This window comes from Fonsecaea pedrosoi (assembly GCF_000835455.1).
Source record: "Fonsecaea pedrosoi CBS 271.37 unplaced genomic scaffold supercont1.8, whole genome shotgun sequence".
Lineage (NCBI taxonomy): Eukaryota > Fungi > Ascomycota > Eurotiomycetes > Chaetothyriales > Herpotrichiellaceae > Fonsecaea > Fonsecaea pedrosoi.
The window spans coordinates 740,970-758,253 of record NW_013550608.1 but is presented as its reverse complement, the minus strand read 5'-3'; the positions used below and the strand labels follow the sequence as shown (position 1 = coordinate 758,253).

The window sequence follows — 17,284 nt, the reverse complement described above, 5'->3', positions numbered from 1 at the left end:
GATCTGCCTTGGCCTCCTGACCACCAACCATTCCTGTCTCTGCTCTTTCTCGGAAACAAAGATGCTCTTCTGCATAGACGACTTGCAGCTATTACGTTTGTTTCACGGCATAGAGGAAACATGTTTCAATCAACAGACATAGAATCAGATTAGAACTGCCAGAAATACCACCACGATGGTGTCGTCAATCTGGTACGCGCCGCCTCACGATACTTCAAAAAGGTCCACAGCAGTATCTGGAGCAAGATGTGCGCTGGAAACTCTTCTCTCATACATTTGAATCTGTTTGCATAGCTAAGGAGTTTTGTTCACTTCTACCTTTCGGTTTACACGCAGGCGTCCTTCGACAGTTTAGTTGAGTATCTTCCATCCGCCACGGTTACACTACTGCATTCACCTTGACCTCAGATACTGCTGGACAGTCATGCATGCCTTCGTTTCCATAGTTGGCCTCCTGTTTCTGTTGACACTCATCTCAGCAGGTCCCATTCACAGGTATGTTTTTGCCAGTGTTACGTTGAACAGATGTTGATTTCGTCGCAGGCCTGATAATGTAATACGTCATGTGGGCCAGCCACAGAAACGCTATGTGGTGAACAAGCTCTCGGTGACTCGTGAATCCTTGAAGAGACGGCAAGCTCCCACAGATCCCGTGAATCAACAGGCTGCATCGCAAACCACGCCGAGTATCAACCCATTTGCTGCCCCGACAGGGAGTGGAAAGGAAAACGGGGCGGTCCCTGCTGTTGGGGTGGGAGGCGACAACACGAGTCTGATCAGCTTGTTGACGCAAACCACAATCGCATTGGCTACTCAGGCAGTGGCGCCGAGCGAGACGGTAACTGCTGCAGCCGAGAGCTCTGCCGCTGAACAGACGGCTGCCACAGAGGGCTCTACGCCGAGTGGACCTGAGGCGGTTGGGTCCGGAACAGCCATTCAACCCAATGCGGCGCAGACCGCGGCGCAGACCTCGGGACAGGAAGCACCGACCTCGACGGTCACGGTACAAGCCCAAACGACCATCGTGGAGACCGTTCTTGTGACAGCCCAAGTCACTGCGGCCGCTTCAACCACCTCGTCAGATGCCGTGGCAGAAGCATCTCCGTCGTCGGATGCAGGGGCTGGAGACCAAGGAGAACAACAGCCTGCGGGGTCTGTGACGACCGTGTTTGTCACTGCTAGTCCAACCTTTACGGGTCCTACTGCTGGGTACACGACGCTTACGCCGGACGCGAACGGCAATGCCGCAAGCACCGCCGCTGCTCAAGAGCCGGCGCCAGCAAGCTCCATATCTCCCAGTTCCCTGGGTGCCGTTCAACCCGCCACCGACACAGCTACACTGCCGTCATCGTCTTTGCCAGCACCAGCTTCTGAAGCCACACCCACGTCGAGCGTGGACACGGGCGCGGTGACTGCGTCTTCAGCAACAGCACCATCAGCAACACCCGCTGCAGCAACCACGACTTCGACAACGGACGGATTGGCCGTGATTCCAGTGACGCCCGACGCGACGCCGGCGCAGGCGCAGGCGACGGTGACGGAGACGGTGACCATGACCATGACGGTTACTGCGCGGTGAGACATGGATTGCGAAATCGGCGCGTGCGCAGGGGAATAGGATCTCACATACCTGTTGTATATATATATATATATATATATACCCAGACAAAATATGTTGTGTGCCGTGTGAATTGATGGATTTACAGCGTCCAATCAGAATCAGGATCAGAAGACGACGAAGGAGAAGGAGTAACGAGGAGGAAAACATGTCAATAGATGTATGTATTTTTACCAAGATGAACTTGAACTGACTGACTGACCGACTACATTGATTGGGATTGGGATTGGGATTGGTCACTGGCCATTGATTTTCTCTTCCCCTTTTTTCAGTCTGTCATCTATCATCTTGTCTTCCTCTTCCTTTGCCGTTCTCACCTTCTAGCCCTAGCCCTCACCCTAACAGCAACAAACAATAGTTCAACATGGCTGGCTGGCAGGCAGGCAGGCAGGCAGGTAGGCGATAACTCGGTCAATCGGGTCTCGCTGGCCCGCGCCTACATCTTTCATCTTAGATCTTAAGATCTCCCCATCTTCCAATTCATTCCCACCTTCCCAATTCCAATTCCAGATCCCAGTCCCGATTCGGGCCTCATTTCCAGGAGAGACTCAAAACCTCCGCGCCCGCCTTTGACAGACCGATCTCGACATCTCCTTCCTCGGTCTTGATACTCGTCGGGACCCTCTCGCCTTTCCTCTCCAGCACAATCGCCCGCGTCGGATCGGGCAACTTGTAAAACCGCCGGGCCGAGCGACTGAGGAACCCCTCGAGGTTGTCCTGCGTGACTTGGTCGTCGGACAGGACGCCGCGGGCGATGGCCTCCTCGAAGGCGAGGAGGACGAGTTGTGTGGCGAAGGGTTGGGTGAAGACGCCGGCGGGGACGGGCTTCGCTTGCGTTTTGGAGGAGAGTGCGTGGGGGGCGGAGTCGCTGCCACTACATCGACAAGAAAAAGGGGTCAGATTGAGGAGATGGAGATGGAGGTGCAGGTTGGGGGAATAGATAGCAGCAAATGTGTGTGTGTGTGTGTGTGTGTGTGTGTGTGTGGGATATCAATATATAGCATTCGACAACAGTGACATTGGGAGGCGGGATTCTTACAAGAAAAACTTGGGGTCGCCGCTGCACGCCGCCTGGATCAGGGCGTCCCGATCCGACGCCTTTTTCGGGATCGGCTTACAGAACGCCAGGGGATCCACGTTGCTATCATCGCCGGTCAGGTAGAGGTGGTGTGCCGTGATCGTACCCACGACTGACGGGCCGCAAACCCGTACGGCGTCCAGCGCCGCGGCGGTGGAACAGTGCTACAAACACAATGGTCGTCAATACGTAACATAGCTTCTCCATGACATGGGCTTTTCTGAGCGAAGACGATCGAGACACTCACCTCGAGGACACATCGGAGCCGTGGGAACCTCTCGTGAAGCTTCTTCAGTTCCGGCAGGAAGGCTTCTTCGAGGGTGATGTCGTCGTTGGGGAGAGGGCCCGGCCACTCGCCGTGCAGGTTGAGCACGAGGTCGTGTTCCTGCATGGCGGCGAAGACGGGGGAATAGGCGCTGAGAAAATCCGCGGGCACGCCGGACTCGGAGTTTGTGGTGACGCCTGGTTTTTGAAACAGGGTAAAGGATTGGGTTAGTACCGCAGAGGAAAGAGGGGGGAGATAAAACAGTAGACCTCGTCGACGGCAGATGTGGTCTGATTGGCTTTCCTTACCTTGAGGATACATCTTGACTCCAGTAATGCCCGCTGCTGCGGCCTCGGCGATCACTTCCGGGGTGATGGAGGGATGGAGCTGGATGTTTTCGCCCATGTTAGAAGGCCGTGTGGAAGATTTACTTTTTGGCATTGGAGCAAAGCAAGCATAGGTCGATCACTCACGTAGAGCGACATAAGATACTGGACTCGAGGTTCAATGGACTGGAGAGCAGATTGATATTCCAGAGCTTGGGCGACGCTCGTGATGGGTGGTTGGAGATTGGGCTGATGGTGGAACAGTTAGTGATCTATCTTGGAAGGATAGGCACTGCGTACACACCATGACAAAGACGGTGTCGACGCCTCCGCTCAAAACCTGCCGAGCCACCAATTCCATGACCTGGTAGCAAAAAAGGACTTTTTCAGTTTTGCAAATTCCTCCCAAGTATCAAGAGGTGGTGGTCATTTACTCTGCCCTGCCGGAGATGGACGTGCATGTCTGCCGTGGGTGGCAGTTCTAGACGCTGGACTTCTCGGAGTCTCATCTTGTACAAGTTGTTATGAGGACTTGGTTGGTTTGTGAGATAGTGAGAGTTGTGGGAGAAAAAGAGGCTCGTCCTGATGGCTAATTCAGTGGATTATATAGACTTCGGTGGGTGTTCGGACTGTCGGCTCCAACAGATGACGGGACGACGAAACAACGATGGTGTGTACACCTGCTATAGGTATGTATGTAGTTATATGACTTGAAGGGCTCCAAGGTCGTCAAGGTGCTCTTGTCTGTCCACTCTTTGAATCGTGATGAGGTGGAATGGGGAACATGAGTTTTCGACACTAAACCAAGTTGGTCAAGCAAGTCAAGCCAGGAACGGAATTCAGAGTTTCGGGATCGACGGTGGATCTCATGTTGTCTTGTTGTCTAGTTTTAAAGGGGAATGTTGCCAGCATGTGTGTGAGACAGAGAGATCAGTTATTTGTATGGTGTAAGGATACAACGTGGTAAAGACTGTGGTGTCTACGAGACAATGTCTCTTGTTCCTACCCACCTCATCGTCGTCTGCTGCCACGCCATCTACCTGGGCCCCGGCCCTGACTCGGCCAGCGAGGACGAATCCAACTGGCTCATTGAACCTTTTCAGAGTGGCGAAACAGGCACGTACATCAAACACGTCGAGGCCGGGGTGAAGGAGCTGGCGAAAGACTGGGAGAATGCCATCCTGGTGTTTAGTGGTGCGGCCACCAAGCCTGACAAGACACCCATCACCGAGGGAGATGGCTACTTGGTAAGCACCTCCTATGTGAAGAGCACCAATTGATCGAGTCTCTGCTGAACGGACATGAACAAGAATGTGGCTATCGAGCATGGCCTCTTCGGGTTGGACAATAATTCTACAACAATACCAACCCTGAGACAGCGCATCTTCGTCGACCGCTACGCCACAGACTCGTACCAGAATATTCTCTGCTCGCTGGTCCAGTTCCCCCTCTTTGTCCGACAACTCCTGTCCGAGCAGCAGCAGCAGCAGCATGGTCAAGCCGCCACCAAAGCGCCCTTCCCAACAAAACTCACTATCGTCTCCCACGCCTTCAAACGCGCCCGCTTTCTCGACCTGCACCTCCCAGCGCTAGGCTTCCCGCCCGCATCAGCCTCGACCGTCTTCATCGGCATCAACCCGCCCTTTACTGCCACGAAACTCGCCGAGATCGAGGAGGGCGATCGACTTCGCGGCTACGGCGCCTGGGAAAAGGACCTGTACGGCGCGGGGGAGGGCCTCAGTCAGAAGAGGGAGAAGAGAGGCTGGGACGGCGAGAGGTTCTGGACCGAGGTCCTGGAGAGACTTGGCGACGAGGAGGGGACGTGCAGGAGGGAGTTGGAGGGGTTGGTGGGTTGGCGTGGTGGGAGTGACGGCGTGACCTTGTGGCAGGGTGGTGTTCCGTGGAAGGAGTGAGCGAGTTTACGGACAGTCTAGTATAGCACAGTTGAATCACATTGAATCACATTGGAGTCGGCCGGCGTGATGACAAGCACTCTGATGTATTGCGAGACGAGACGAGACAAGACAAGACAAGAACAATCTATCAAGACCCTCACATGGAGCAATTCCCCTTTCTCAAACGGACTGACCATCACACCCGGCACACGATTCTAGGACCTGAACCTCCTGAATCCCCCAGCCGTGGACTCTCCTCTTCCAAGCACCATCGTCCCGTCTCAGTACCGTGGCTTCGACTTCTCAGCCCACACATCCATCGCCTTCACGACCGGAGCTTGCCCAAACTTCACCTGTTCTCGTAGGATCTGTTCTCGGCGTAGCCAGTGGATATCAGCGCTATCGACAACCAGTCGCGGATACATGTCGCTGGTCCAACTGGCAAGGTCCGGTGGGGTTGAGGGGGGCGGCGATCTTGGTGCAGCTGGTGTTGGAACTTGGACGAAACCTGGGCTTGAGATGGGGACGGGTGCAGCAGCAATGTGGGTCTGCGACGGTGCTAACGCAGGAATTGAGGGTTGAAACGGCGCAGAAAATGACGGCGGATAGTGATTTGGTCGAGGAGGCGGATGCAGTCCCAGCCGAGGAGTCAGAATCTGTCCCTGTTGATGCATCGGATATGTCGGTCGCTGGATACCTTGAGAGAAACCAGGCCCTAGATAATAGTGAGCCGCGGAAGAGGAGCCGTAAGGTTGATACGGGGCGTGATGTTGGGCGTGATGTTGGGCGTGATGTTGGGCGGGAGCTGGACCGTAAGCTGGTGGAATGCCGACGGAATTTCTCATAGGACCATATGGGTGTTCGCCTTGGTACTGTCCTTGAGCAGACATGCGCGCTGGGGGGTGGTTCCTGGGATAATCGTGCCACCCTTCATATGGGATTGCTGGACCTGGTGCCCGATACAGTGCTGGAAATGGACCCGGACCGTATCCTGTAGCAGGAGTGAAGCCTCGAGCAGCTGCGTTGAATGGAATCCCCCAAGTAGGTGGTTGTACTGAGCCTCTCGCAACTCCCTGATTGCGAACACGTTGCAGAGTATGCAAAATCTCGACGCTGGTGCCAGATTCCAACGACTGATTGCGCAGGCGTAGAAAGAGCTTCCGTGAGATGACACGCCACTTAGAGTGTGAAGCGTGCTCTTCAGCTCCTCTCAGGGCGCTTGTCACTTCACGGAGAAGCCAGGGACCATCGCGAACCGTAAAGCCTTGCGGTGCTTGGGGTGTCCGGCTCACATAGGTTGAGACCGAAAAGTTGTTCTTGATTTGAGCGGCGACGGGCCCGGACACGTCGGATAGGCATGTTAGGAACTGGTTCCAGGAGGTCGTTTGGTTGATAGGAAGCCGAACTCGCATGTTGGAGGGTTTGTCGACAAAATAGAACGGCAAGGATTCTGATACCTGAGAAGACATGATTTCGGGGAACGGGGCCAACAGAGATAGAAGGTGTTTTTCCAGTTGTGATGAGGAATTTTGGACTTCAACACTTGCACCTTCTGTTTGGAGTTGTGGAAGATTTATTTCTATTTATTAACGAAATTCCTCTGCTTACTTGTTTGCTTGATTGACAGCCATGAAACATGGTCTTTGTGGATATTCGCTTCGACAATTGTATTGACAAAGGTTAGAAGAAGGCACGGGACTTGCTACCGTACTGTTGAGCAAACACACTGCCCATCGCGAAGCATGTCATTGTTGGTTCAAATTTTCCCAATTCTAGAATCTGTATCCTCCCGTGGTTTGTCATGAACAGAGTGTGAACTGGTATTAGCACACTATTGTATTTGGCCCTGCGACGTAAAAAGGCGAGCTCAGATAATGAGGAACCCATGAAAGATCAGAAAGCATATACAAAGGAAGCATTGAAATGCTACCGGTGCTTGGCAAGCTCTTTTGGACATGTCTTACCACTTGTAGTCTTTGGAAGCGTGTCAACAGCTCGACAAAGAGCCCTGGTCAAGATGCAAGAGTGCATTTCCATCAACTGGTACAAGGGTTGTACGACAGGACGACCGCAATGAGCACTAGGGACACAATTGCCGCTCGCCTTTCATCATTATTAAAGTTCAGATTGAATGAAACTCCGTGATGGAAGATGATAGAGTAAATGAAAGGGAAAGTCCCAGCAACGAGTCGTGGTTGATAATACGAAACACTCATACCCGAGTTAGACTAGTGTGAGATTCAGCAACGCTAACACAGAAATAGAAAGTTGGCCGATCGGACCGATTCAAATGGGAAGACGAGGCTGAGCCCGCCAGCCTTGAAATTCCCTCAAATGCACTAAACTCGATTGGTCCTACAACCTTGAGCTCCATCTCCGGGAAACACTGCGTCTCCCCGGCCAGCGGCGTTCTGCTCGCTACAATTTCTCAGCGCTTTTAGCTTCTTCCAGCTATTTGGTTGCTGTATTCCCTTTGCGACTGTTGGTCGCTTCCCTTCATTGTCCTGTCAACTTCTGATTTATCGACCCAGTCACTCTCAAGATGCTCAAGACATTGGTACCCCGGACGGGCCGGTCGCTCCTCTCATCGAAAGCTCCGCATCTGGGGCCAGCGAACCTCCGAACCGCTACCAGCTTCCAGATCGTCTCCCAGAATCAGCAACGGCGGAGAGGATACGCTTCGGAGTCCTCAGAATATGACATTGTCTTCATTGGGGGCGGTGTCGCAGGCTATGTTGGTGCAATAAAAGCAGGCCAGTCAGGGCTGAAGGTACATATATCCTAGTTTGTGACTCAAAGAATACCTGGGAACCGGCACTCTGACACTCTGGGTAGACAGCATGTATTGAGAAGAGAGGAAGTCTCGGAGGCACATGTCTGAACGTCGGGTGCATTCCCTCAAAATCCCTGCTCAACAACTCACATCTCTACCACCAAATACTCCACGACACCAAGAAGCGAGGCATCGACGTCAATGATGTCCAGCTCAACCTTACCCAAATGATGAAGGCCAAGGATGAATCTGTTGTTGGCCTGACGAAGGGTGTCGAATTCCTGTTCAAGAAAAACAACGTTGACTACATCAAGGGTACGGGGACATTTGCAGATGAACACACCATCAAAGTCAACCTGCTCGAGGGTGGCGAGACTGAGGTCAAGGGCAAAAATATCGTTATTGCTACTGGAAGCGAGTCAACACCATTTCCCGGTCTGACGATCGATGAAAAGAAAGTCATCACCAGCACAGGTGCAATTGCTCTGCAAGAAGTGCCCAAGAAGATGGTGGTTATTGGCGGTGGTATCATTGGCTTGGAAATGGTATTTCAGCTTCCCTATCCCTTTTGATATGTCTATTCTAACGTGTCACCAGGCTTCAGTATGGTCTCGCCTGGGCTCCGAAGTCACCGTCGTCGAATTCCTTGGCCAAATTGGCGGCCCTGGCATGGATGCCGAAATTGCCAAACAAGCACAAAAGATCCTGAGCAAGCAAGGCATCAAATTCAAGGTCAACACCAAAGTCACTCAGGGCGACGCCAATGGTGACGGCGTCAAGATTGAGGTTGAAGCTGCAAAAGGTGGCAAGAATGAATCTCTGGACGCAGACGTTGTGCTCGTCGCCATCGGCCGCCGACCTTACACCGATGGCTTGGGTATTGAGAACATCGGCGTCGAAGTGGATGAGCGCAAACGGGTGGTCATTGACCAAGAGTACCGCACTAAAATCCCGCACATCCGATGTATCGGCGACGTTACCTTCGGACCCATGCTCGCACATAAAGCCGAAGAAGAGGCGGTCGCCTGTGTCGAGTACATCACCAAGGGCTATGGACATGTCAACTACGGTGCCATCCCATCCGTCATGTACACGCACCCCGAAGTCGCGTGGGTCGGTCAGAATGAGGGCGAGCTGAAGGCTGCTGGTGTGAAGTACAAAGTGGGCACATTCCCGTTTACCGCCAACTCGCGTGCCAAAACCAACCTCGATACCGAAGGGTTGGTCAAGTTCCTCAGTGATGCGGAAACAGACAGGATCTTGGGTATCCACATCATCGGACCGAACGCAGGCGAGATGATTGCAGAGGGCACATTAGCTCTCGAGTACGGCGCGAGCAGCGAAGATGTGGCCCGGACATGCCACGCCCACCCGACACTGGCCGAGGCGTTCAAGGAAGCGGCCATGGCCACATATGGAAAAGCCATCCACTTCTAAGCGCGCAGGCGAGGTTATCAGGACCGGGGCGTATGAGGGAAGATGCAGGTGCCGCGCTGAGACGGCTAGTGTTATCTGTGTCCGTTGAACAAAGCGTGTCTGAAAACGACCAGGGAAATTTGGGCAGCACACAAGCAGCATTGTACTTGAAAAATACCTAGGCATGTAAAAAAAATATTCCTCGAGAGTCCCCCCACCCACAAGAATACTTGGGGACTTATCCAGCAGTGCATATATCGAGTACGTGTGACGAGTACGGAGTGTTTCTTGACGATATGTTCACAATACTCGGGTACACAGTGGTTAGAACGCACTACAATATCTCGTCGTGAGTCATCGGTGCCCTTGTTAGCCATATCCCGTACGCCGTACCCTGCTACCCTGCACTCCGTTCTCTGTACTCTGTAGTCATGTACGAGGTACTCTGTACTCAATAACAAACACTGTACCCAGTACGAAGTACACCACATACACCTACCTACCTGCCTACATTACTGGGGGGCTCGCTTATCAGCGCTTACCATCGCCACGGAGCACAGGTCCAAGTACTCACTCGGTGGTGTCGGTAAATTCGGAGTTTTGTAATTAGGTATTCCGAGTCTAGGCACCTCGCAAAGTGCGGGAACTCCTTGCGCGTTGTTGCGCGGGGTGACGTCGTTGGTCGGCAGTCGGATAGTCGGACTCATGTTCCCGAATTTAACTCGGTGCTCATGCTCGGGGTTTTCATCAGTTTATCCCACCATGGCCTTTACTATTAAATCAGACGGGACTTGGATCGGAATCACTGTTCAAACCGAGTTCTAACTTTTGCATATCTCCTTGATTACTGCTACCTGACAGCTACTTGAAGACGGTATTCTTCCGCTCATCACAAACAAGTCATGACAGCGTCCAGTAGACGACCATGTGCCGTATCATACACATTAAGAGCAGTTGGACCAGTGAGGATCATCTGCATTACCCAGATCTTGCACACATTCGTTTCATAGCAGACATTCCATCTCACGCATTCTCTCCGGTTTCTCAGCCTCTCCCGTCTCCATCATTGGGATGTTGTTGTGTATCGAAACGCCGTGCTTCCAAGCATGCAAAGCGGTTATTCTAAAGGGAGTGACAGAGTTGATTTCAAACGCCGATTGAGGAGGGTCGAGAAGCAGCGAATCAAAATACACCAGGTATTTGTCGTCCAGATTAGGCCAGCTTTGCTGTAGACCGATTTGCCGCTCATTATCCTCGTTGGGGTTATCATAAAAAGCGTGGCTCGCAAGGTGTATCGAAGGCAGGATTTAGACTTCGCAGAAAGTTAGCTCTCAACTCCCGAAGAGATCCGGAGATGTCTTCAAGCATACGTGATGCAGAGGTCGAGGAGCAGGATTGAGCCTCTGTGTACTTCTCCATTTCCCAAAGCTTCTGCTCACATCTTTACACCTGAGACATTGCTGGGCGCGCACCTCTAGAGCGGATAGGACCTCTCAGGTTGACACCACCACTGCGAGCATCGAGAATAGAGAAGAATAAGCTAGCCATCCAGGCTGCCCATGCGAACCAGAGGAAAGCGGTAGCTGCCTGTTCCTCTCGGCATCGGCCTTCCCTGTCGTTGGAACCGTTCGTAAGGTGGTTGTGGAGGGTATATTCCTGTCAGAAGCAGTGAGCCAATATTTCTCCAGGAGAAATGCGCGCATGCGCAACAGGGGGGGGGGTCGTACGTCATTGCTGCAAGAATGCGCCCCGAGCTCGGCAGCCATGGCGACGGCGGCGCAGAAGAGGAAGATGCAGTTGAGAAGATCGATAATGACGGGAAAGATGGCATGGCCCATGAAAGAGTCGTTGAAGGCAACGGCGACCAAGTAGAACAGCGACAGCATGCCAAATGCAGCTACAAACATATCGTAGTTGATCAGTGAGGGGTTACCGGCGAAGGCTATGGCGATGACGTTGCCGATGAGGCCCATGATAATGACTATGAAGACGAACTGCGCAAGAATTCTAGTCAGTACTGCGGGTTTGCTACACAGTATGAGAGCTCCCCAAGGAACCTACCTGGATCGCCCGCAGGATGAGGTTAATTGTTCTGGACACCATCTTGGTTGCTTGGTTGAGACCTGGATGGGCGATACAGCTGTTTCAATGTGATTGGAGATACTGCTGTAGCTCGAGTACTTGTGAAAAGGTGCAGGTGGAAAGAAGAGGTGAGAGAAAAAGTGTGGTAGAGGCAGAATTGTGTGTAAAGTAGCTGTAGGTCAAGGTGGAGAGCAACGGAACGGAGTGGAAGGTGGAATGATGTACTGGCTTGACTGGGCAGTTTGAGCTCTGAATGACGGAGCTTCTTCTCTTGTGAGAAGCAGATGCCGGGGGGGGGAAGAAGAAGAGGGGCGCCACCCGGGCGTCTACCTCCAGTGCGAGGCATCGTAAGCTTCGCTGTGACGCGGCGGACACTGGGTGACTGGGTGACCATGGGTGACCCGGGTTTGCCAACGACGTCACTGGCTGAAGCATCTCCCTGGGGGAGTGACGCCAACTGCAAAAAGCTTAGCTAGCCAGGGAGCAGCTGGGGGAGCTGGCCCGGGCTCATTATTAGGCTAGTGGACTCGATTTTCCAGGCTTCTTCCACCCTGTCGTGCCTATTTTTCCGGGTGATTCATCACTTTCCACAGACGCCCACAGCTGCCCACTCCTGTCCACTAACCCACTAACCCAGGAACCACACCCACCCGGGATGTTCGGTAAAACTGGGCATCTCAATCAGGCGCCCATAAACAGCATGGTGTCACTGTGGCGACCTACTCTGCCCTTGTCATTAGAACCAATGGGTCCGAAGGTTCGTCCATGGGCTTCCGGCTTCGCGATGTGCTCACACCGAATTGATCTCATCCTGGCCATCATGCAGCTTGTTTCGGTCATGCTTGGCTGTCAGAGCAACCTGGTCTGCAAGTTTCATCCTCAGCTTTGCGCCCAGGCAACGCGACGAGTGGCCCTGAGTGAAGCTCTAAAACGAGAAATCACGTGGCACACGCACCGCGGAAGAACCGGTCCTTGGGGCACATGCGGCAGAGATACCACACGCTCCCTGCCCCAGTTGGGTACCGACATATGTCTATTGTTGTCGCGGAAACAAATTCGAAACAAGGTATGGGCAAGACGCCTTACAGGTTGTCCATCCTCGACCAATCCAGCCTCGCCCGCTCCAAGTAACTCAGACACAGCTGCGGTGGAGGCTATTCAAGCTGACCAAGGCTTCTTTCTCCCTACTTTGTTTACAATCAGGTACTCCAGAACAATCAACTATTACCCTTAAATCACCTAGAGCTTTTCAAACGTCGGCGTCCTCTTTTGGAGTCCGCTGAGCATGGCTCTCTTAACATCAGAGCTCTGCACCATACCCGCATTCCAGACCGCGGTATAATTGAGATTGTCTTCGACGGTTCTTCCCCAGGCGGCGTCGAGGATGTTCTTTGTACCCTGGACGGCGACAGGGCTCTTGGTCGATAGGTATTGGGCGTATTTGAGGCCTTCTTGGATGAGATCCGCCTTACTTCCATTTACAACCCGGCTCACAAAGTTGTTCTTGAGCGCTTCCTCGGCGGAAAATGGTCGTGCACTGAGACAAACGTCCTTCACCCAACTGGTCACACCTCCCACCACCTTGGGGAGTCTGCTTAAAGTCCCCACGTCCGCCGCCAACCCAATGTCAACTTCTTTGACGCAGAATTTGGTGTCGGCGGCGCAAAAGCGCACATCGCATGCTGATGATAGATCAATCCCGAGCCCGTAGGTGTACCCATGCACTAGGGCAATTATGGGTTTCTCGCAACGAGCCACGGCCGAGATGACATCCTGTAGCTCAAGTATTTCCCTCCGTATCACGGTCGCCTTGCGTGAGGGATCCGCGATGTCGGCTGATAGGGGGTTGTCACTTTTGGCTGCTTGCTCAACATCCAGACCTAATGCCTCATCTTAGCGTCTCGTTCTCTGCTCGTCTAGAAGTCCGTTACTCACCTGCAGTGAAGGCTCGGTCTCCAGCCCCCGAAAGCAAGATACACCGGACATCGGGATCGTGGGATAACTGTTGCACGATGGCCTTTAGTTCAAACCACATGGGCGTAAAAAAGGCATTGAGCTTTTGTGGACGGTTGATCTCGATGTGCACGACATATTGCGCGGGAACCGTGACATTGAAGAACTTGAACTTTGAAAAATTTTGGAGCGCCATGATCTCGAATACAGGCCTTGTTCTAGCGAAGTAGGGAATCGTGTGCCGCAAAGGGTCTTGAAAGAATAGAGAGAGATTTTTCTGACTCGGTGGTGGTTGTCAGAAGCCTCCTTTGTATGCAAATGTCAGTCTTTGCTCACTCATGGTTGCCTCGGCTCAGACTTTTGGTTGCTGCTTGAGTGTCACGTGCAAGTCCGAGGTGCTCCTCTCCTCCTTGGATCTTCGGTTGTCAAACACAGAGACATTCGGGTATCCGCCCTTCTTTTCACCTTCATCAACTCTGCTTCGAAGATGGCCGTCAAAACACCTCGTATACCTGCGGTTATGATGGCTTGGCGCACGCAAGAGCATGACAGAGTCTCGACCGTTCCTCAAAGCCCCCATATGTCGCTGGCTCGTGCCATGTTTGGTCTCCTTTTCTGCCTTCCCACCCTCCAGGATTGACGGGCCCAGACCAACGCCGACGACATACTGGTGGCTGAAGAGCTTCCCTTCTCCGCTACTCCTGTCATACCTATTGACCGTGAGAGTCCCCAGGTCCCTCAGGTCCCTCAGCTCGAACCACCATGAGCTCTAAAGGAATCGCAGTCGCTCAGTCACACGTTAGCTCCCACACCTCCGCCGGGCCTCCGGTTGCGTCGTTGGTGTGGTCAGTGATCGTCTACTGGTTGCAATTAGCGGACAGCGAGCTCCTCCCTAGCTGTCCGCAAATCAAGAGAAAAGCTTCATGACGTCTGACAAGGCATCTTCTCTCAGCCCATGCGTTGAAGACAGCGCTGGTTAGGGTGTTCGGCCTTTGGTTCCATTACAATCCACCTTCTTTTCTTGCACATGGGTCATTTGCGTCTGACATCTCCACCTGCTTCAGAGAGGTAGGGCCACCCCTGTTGGACGAGCTGGACCACCACTCTATTTCCCAAGTGACTCGTCGTTGATCATGGTAACTCCTGCTCTCTCGACTCCGGTTACTCGAGCCATCCCTTCTTTTGCATCCAGGTCCATCTTCAGACTACAGACTGCCTACGCGCAGTCCTCACACGATACGAACTTTGAACACAGAGAGGTTGGGCCTGTTTCTCCACAGGCGAGTCAAATGCTGGTATGACACAGACAGTACCTACATCTCCTTGTTTAGAACGGGGTCGGCTATGTCCGACAGCGTTCCAAACAGGGACTCCCTTCGTTGTCATCAGATACGTCCACAATGTTCTGCAACTTCCACCATGACATCGATATGGGCAAGGAGCCTGTTTGGCCTCTGTTTACCTCCACACCCACTCCTCATAGCCTGCAACGTGCATGGGTCCGCTGACCGACGTTTTACAGGTACGGAACATACCTCCAAGTAGCCACGCGCCCAATGACGGCGCTGACCCTGGGTTCGATGACTGGACATGGGACGTGTTATTGACGGCTAGAAGCGGCCCAATCGGCTACTTTCGAACAATCATACGCCTTGGCTGGCTCATTCGAGTGATAGCCTCACCACCCCAGTCCACTTGCTACTTACACGATACTTCCTCTTCATTTCAGCGACAAGACGGGATGGTGTCGAGCCTCATGCACGAGGCTCGATACAGCAGGACTAGTGGGCAAGTCGAAGATCCAACGTAACACGAAAGAGTCTTGATTAGCGAAGCCACTCCAATCCTGTTCTTGAAGGTCGCCGATCGCACCCCCTCAACCGCCTCAAGTGACCTTTTCGTACTGCTACACGAACCCAGTCATACTACTTCAGGAATGTACCAATCTTCTTGCCAGTTCCTTCAAAATTCCTTCAAAGCAGTCCGCTTCCCGTGCCACCTCTAAATCGTTGTTTAGTGGCCAGCTGAAGACTCGAGCAGTGGTGACGGGTCGAATGACTTCCAGCAAGCCATGTCTTTTCCCCGGCTATTTTGGTCACATAATGTCACTCTCCAGCAAGCTATGGACACCTGTCGCGAGCCGCGAGCAGACCTGGCGCTATCCAGGGACATGGCACAGTCTTGTCTTCGCCACGGTACGTGGGATTTGATTGCATACCAGCATGTTGCTTCTCTGTCTGAGCAAGTCCCTTTGGCACTAACCTCAGAGTCTGCCACATTCCACACTGAAACAGTGCTGATCTCTGGCCTCGCCGGCGATTTCACACCAGGGGTTACCTTGCGTTGTAACGTCACGCTGGTGAGACCCGGTCGCCTTGAAACGTACCTCGATTTAGCGGACTTGAAAGTCAACATACTAACTGGGTTTCTCCTGTCGGATCAGGTGCTGTTAGCACAGTATACCGGTCCCGGTGTTACGGGATGGAGGTGGCACTGCCCGCTCTCCGGTCCGGACGCGGACACCTGATCGAGTAGAAGGTGGAAGGTAGACTCTCCTCGACATGCTGCCACTGTTGTACAGAAGGTACAAACAATTCGACATGTTTCTCTTATCTGTATTTGGCACGGTATTGAATCTAGCGGGAACTACCAGCTACAAGGTTCAGGATTGCATATAAAACGGACGTGCCCTACCTCAACCTACTTACTCGACTCTTCTGGTCCCTTTTAAAACGTCCAACATTGTCAATCACTGCCTGCCTGCATACGCAATCCCCACATTGCTCAAAGTCTCAACACTATTTCAACTCTACTCTCAACAAAGACGGCTTCTCCTCAGTCACATAATGTGCGATCATCCAAAGGTCTGGAATACTTGCCGCGCCTGCGCAGGGCATCCTCCACGGTATGCTTCTGCTACTATATGGCTACCGATTCGGCCATGCCTTACCCCTGTCGAAATAAACATGTCATGTCAATGAGCTGACATTCCCTACAGTGGATCCCAATGCAAGACTTGTAATGGGCACGGCCACGTCCAGGCTGCCTGCCCAAGATGCTCGTCTTCGGGCCGCAAGCTGGAAGACGACACTACGCGCTCTAGAGGCCATAACAGACAGAATGTGGTTCAAGGCCGGGACGGCGGTCAAAAGGTGTCCAGAAGTTGATGTCAGGGAAATCAAGGCTCTGCACTATATATCAGAAAGATTTACATACATCTCTAAGCGGGCCTGAGAATACCCAAGAGACTCATGGGCGAGATAAAGTCACAACGGCAATTCAACTATATCCCTCGGACCATCTAAACCCGCTTTTCACCTTTACTTGTCTGTCTCACGCTTTGGGGAACTCCCATGATCCCAACATAAAACCCGGCGAGTAAATTGCTAAGAGCTCTGGACTGGTGCACCAAACAGAAGGCGAAATTAGCCGCCACCTCACGCACGGCTCCCCGCCGCGCCTTTGGAACTGCTGTCCTATTCCACCTGCAAAATACATGTCGTTGACACATTGCAACCTGCGAATCATGTCCACCGGGGAACTCTACATGCATAGGTGGAGCCGAAAATACATGCTGCTGGTCCTTTCGGGTAGTTCTGTGTTACAGGTCCCGTGCCAGGACTCGTCAGTTTTTCATTTGACATTGGATGCTGTACTTATGCCTCACACCTTATGGCAGTCGGAACACATGGTACCGGACCGGCTCCGTGAAGGGGATACTGATCTGGGAGGGGTGTGGTGTGGCTGTCTTGTGGCTGTCGTGCGACTAGGTTGCTTCTAGCGACGATCAATCCCTTGCGAACCTGTCACTCGACCATGCGATTGGCAGAAGATTCCATTGGCAGCGCCTGTCTGATCCCATCACAGCCCAGTTGGGG

The 17,284-nt window shown here is 52.9% G+C and overlaps 7 protein-coding genes across 7 annotated transcripts; 3 read left to right on the top strand and 4 right to left on the bottom strand.

The window, feature by feature from the left end:
• Positions 1-424: 424 nt before the first annotated feature.
• Positions 425-1,579, top strand: Z517_11585 (uncharacterized protein; the record flags this gene model as incomplete). Its single annotated transcript, XM_013423169.1, has 2 exons — positions 425-495; positions 544-1,579. 2 exons carry the CDS (start codon positions 425-427, stop codon positions 1,577-1,579), a joined length of 1,107 nt encoding a protein of 368 aa, XP_013278623.1.
• A 570-nt stretch (positions 1,580-2,149) lies between these two features.
• Z517_11584 (dihydroorotase, homodimeric type) lies at positions 2,150-3,796 on the bottom strand (the record flags this gene model as incomplete). Its single annotated transcript, XM_013423168.1, has 7 exons — positions 2,150-2,492; positions 2,658-2,860; positions 2,944-3,158; positions 3,270-3,348; positions 3,435-3,536; positions 3,592-3,651; positions 3,722-3,796. The coding sequence occupies 7 exons, from the start codon at positions 3,794-3,796 to the stop codon at positions 2,150-2,152; spliced, it is 1,077 nt and encodes a 358-aa protein (XP_013278622.1).
• Positions 3,797-4,276: 480 nt separating this feature from the next.
• Z517_11583 (uncharacterized protein) lies at positions 4,277-5,200 on the top strand (the record flags this gene model as incomplete). The annotated part of the gene is made up of 2 exons (XM_013423167.1): positions 4,277-4,534; positions 4,598-5,200. The coding sequence occupies 2 exons, from the start codon at positions 4,277-4,279 to the stop codon at positions 5,198-5,200; spliced, it is 861 nt and encodes a 286-aa protein (XP_013278621.1).
• Positions 5,201-5,463: 263 nt separating this feature from the next.
• Positions 5,464-6,651, bottom strand: Z517_11582 (uncharacterized protein; the record flags this gene model as incomplete). The annotated part of the gene is made up of 1 exon (XM_013423166.1): positions 5,464-6,651. The coding sequence occupies one exon, from the start codon at positions 6,649-6,651 to the stop codon at positions 5,464-5,466; it is 1,188 nt and encodes a 395-aa protein (XP_013278620.1).
• Positions 6,652-7,724: 1,073 nt separating this feature from the next.
• Z517_11581 (dihydrolipoyl dehydrogenase) lies at positions 7,725-9,392 on the top strand (the record flags this gene model as incomplete). The annotated part of the gene is made up of 3 exons (XM_013423165.1): positions 7,725-7,952; positions 8,018-8,500; positions 8,553-9,392. 3 exons carry the CDS (start codon positions 7,725-7,727, stop codon positions 9,390-9,392), a joined length of 1,551 nt encoding a protein of 516 aa, XP_013278619.1.
• A 1,422-nt stretch (positions 9,393-10,814) lies between these two features.
• On the bottom strand, positions 10,815-11,474 carry Z517_11580 (uncharacterized protein; the record flags this gene model as incomplete). Its single annotated transcript, XM_013423164.1, has 3 exons — positions 10,815-11,027; positions 11,099-11,365; positions 11,433-11,474. 3 exons carry the CDS (start codon positions 11,472-11,474, stop codon positions 10,815-10,817), a joined length of 522 nt encoding a protein of 173 aa, XP_013278618.1.
• A 1,218-nt stretch (positions 11,475-12,692) lies between these two features.
• Z517_11579 (uncharacterized protein) lies at positions 12,693-13,602 on the bottom strand (the record flags this gene model as incomplete). Its single annotated transcript, XM_013423163.1, has 2 exons — positions 12,693-13,333; positions 13,389-13,602. The coding sequence occupies 2 exons, from the start codon at positions 13,600-13,602 to the stop codon at positions 12,693-12,695; spliced, it is 855 nt and encodes a 284-aa protein (XP_013278617.1).
• Positions 13,603-17,284: the final 3,682 nt, after the last annotated feature.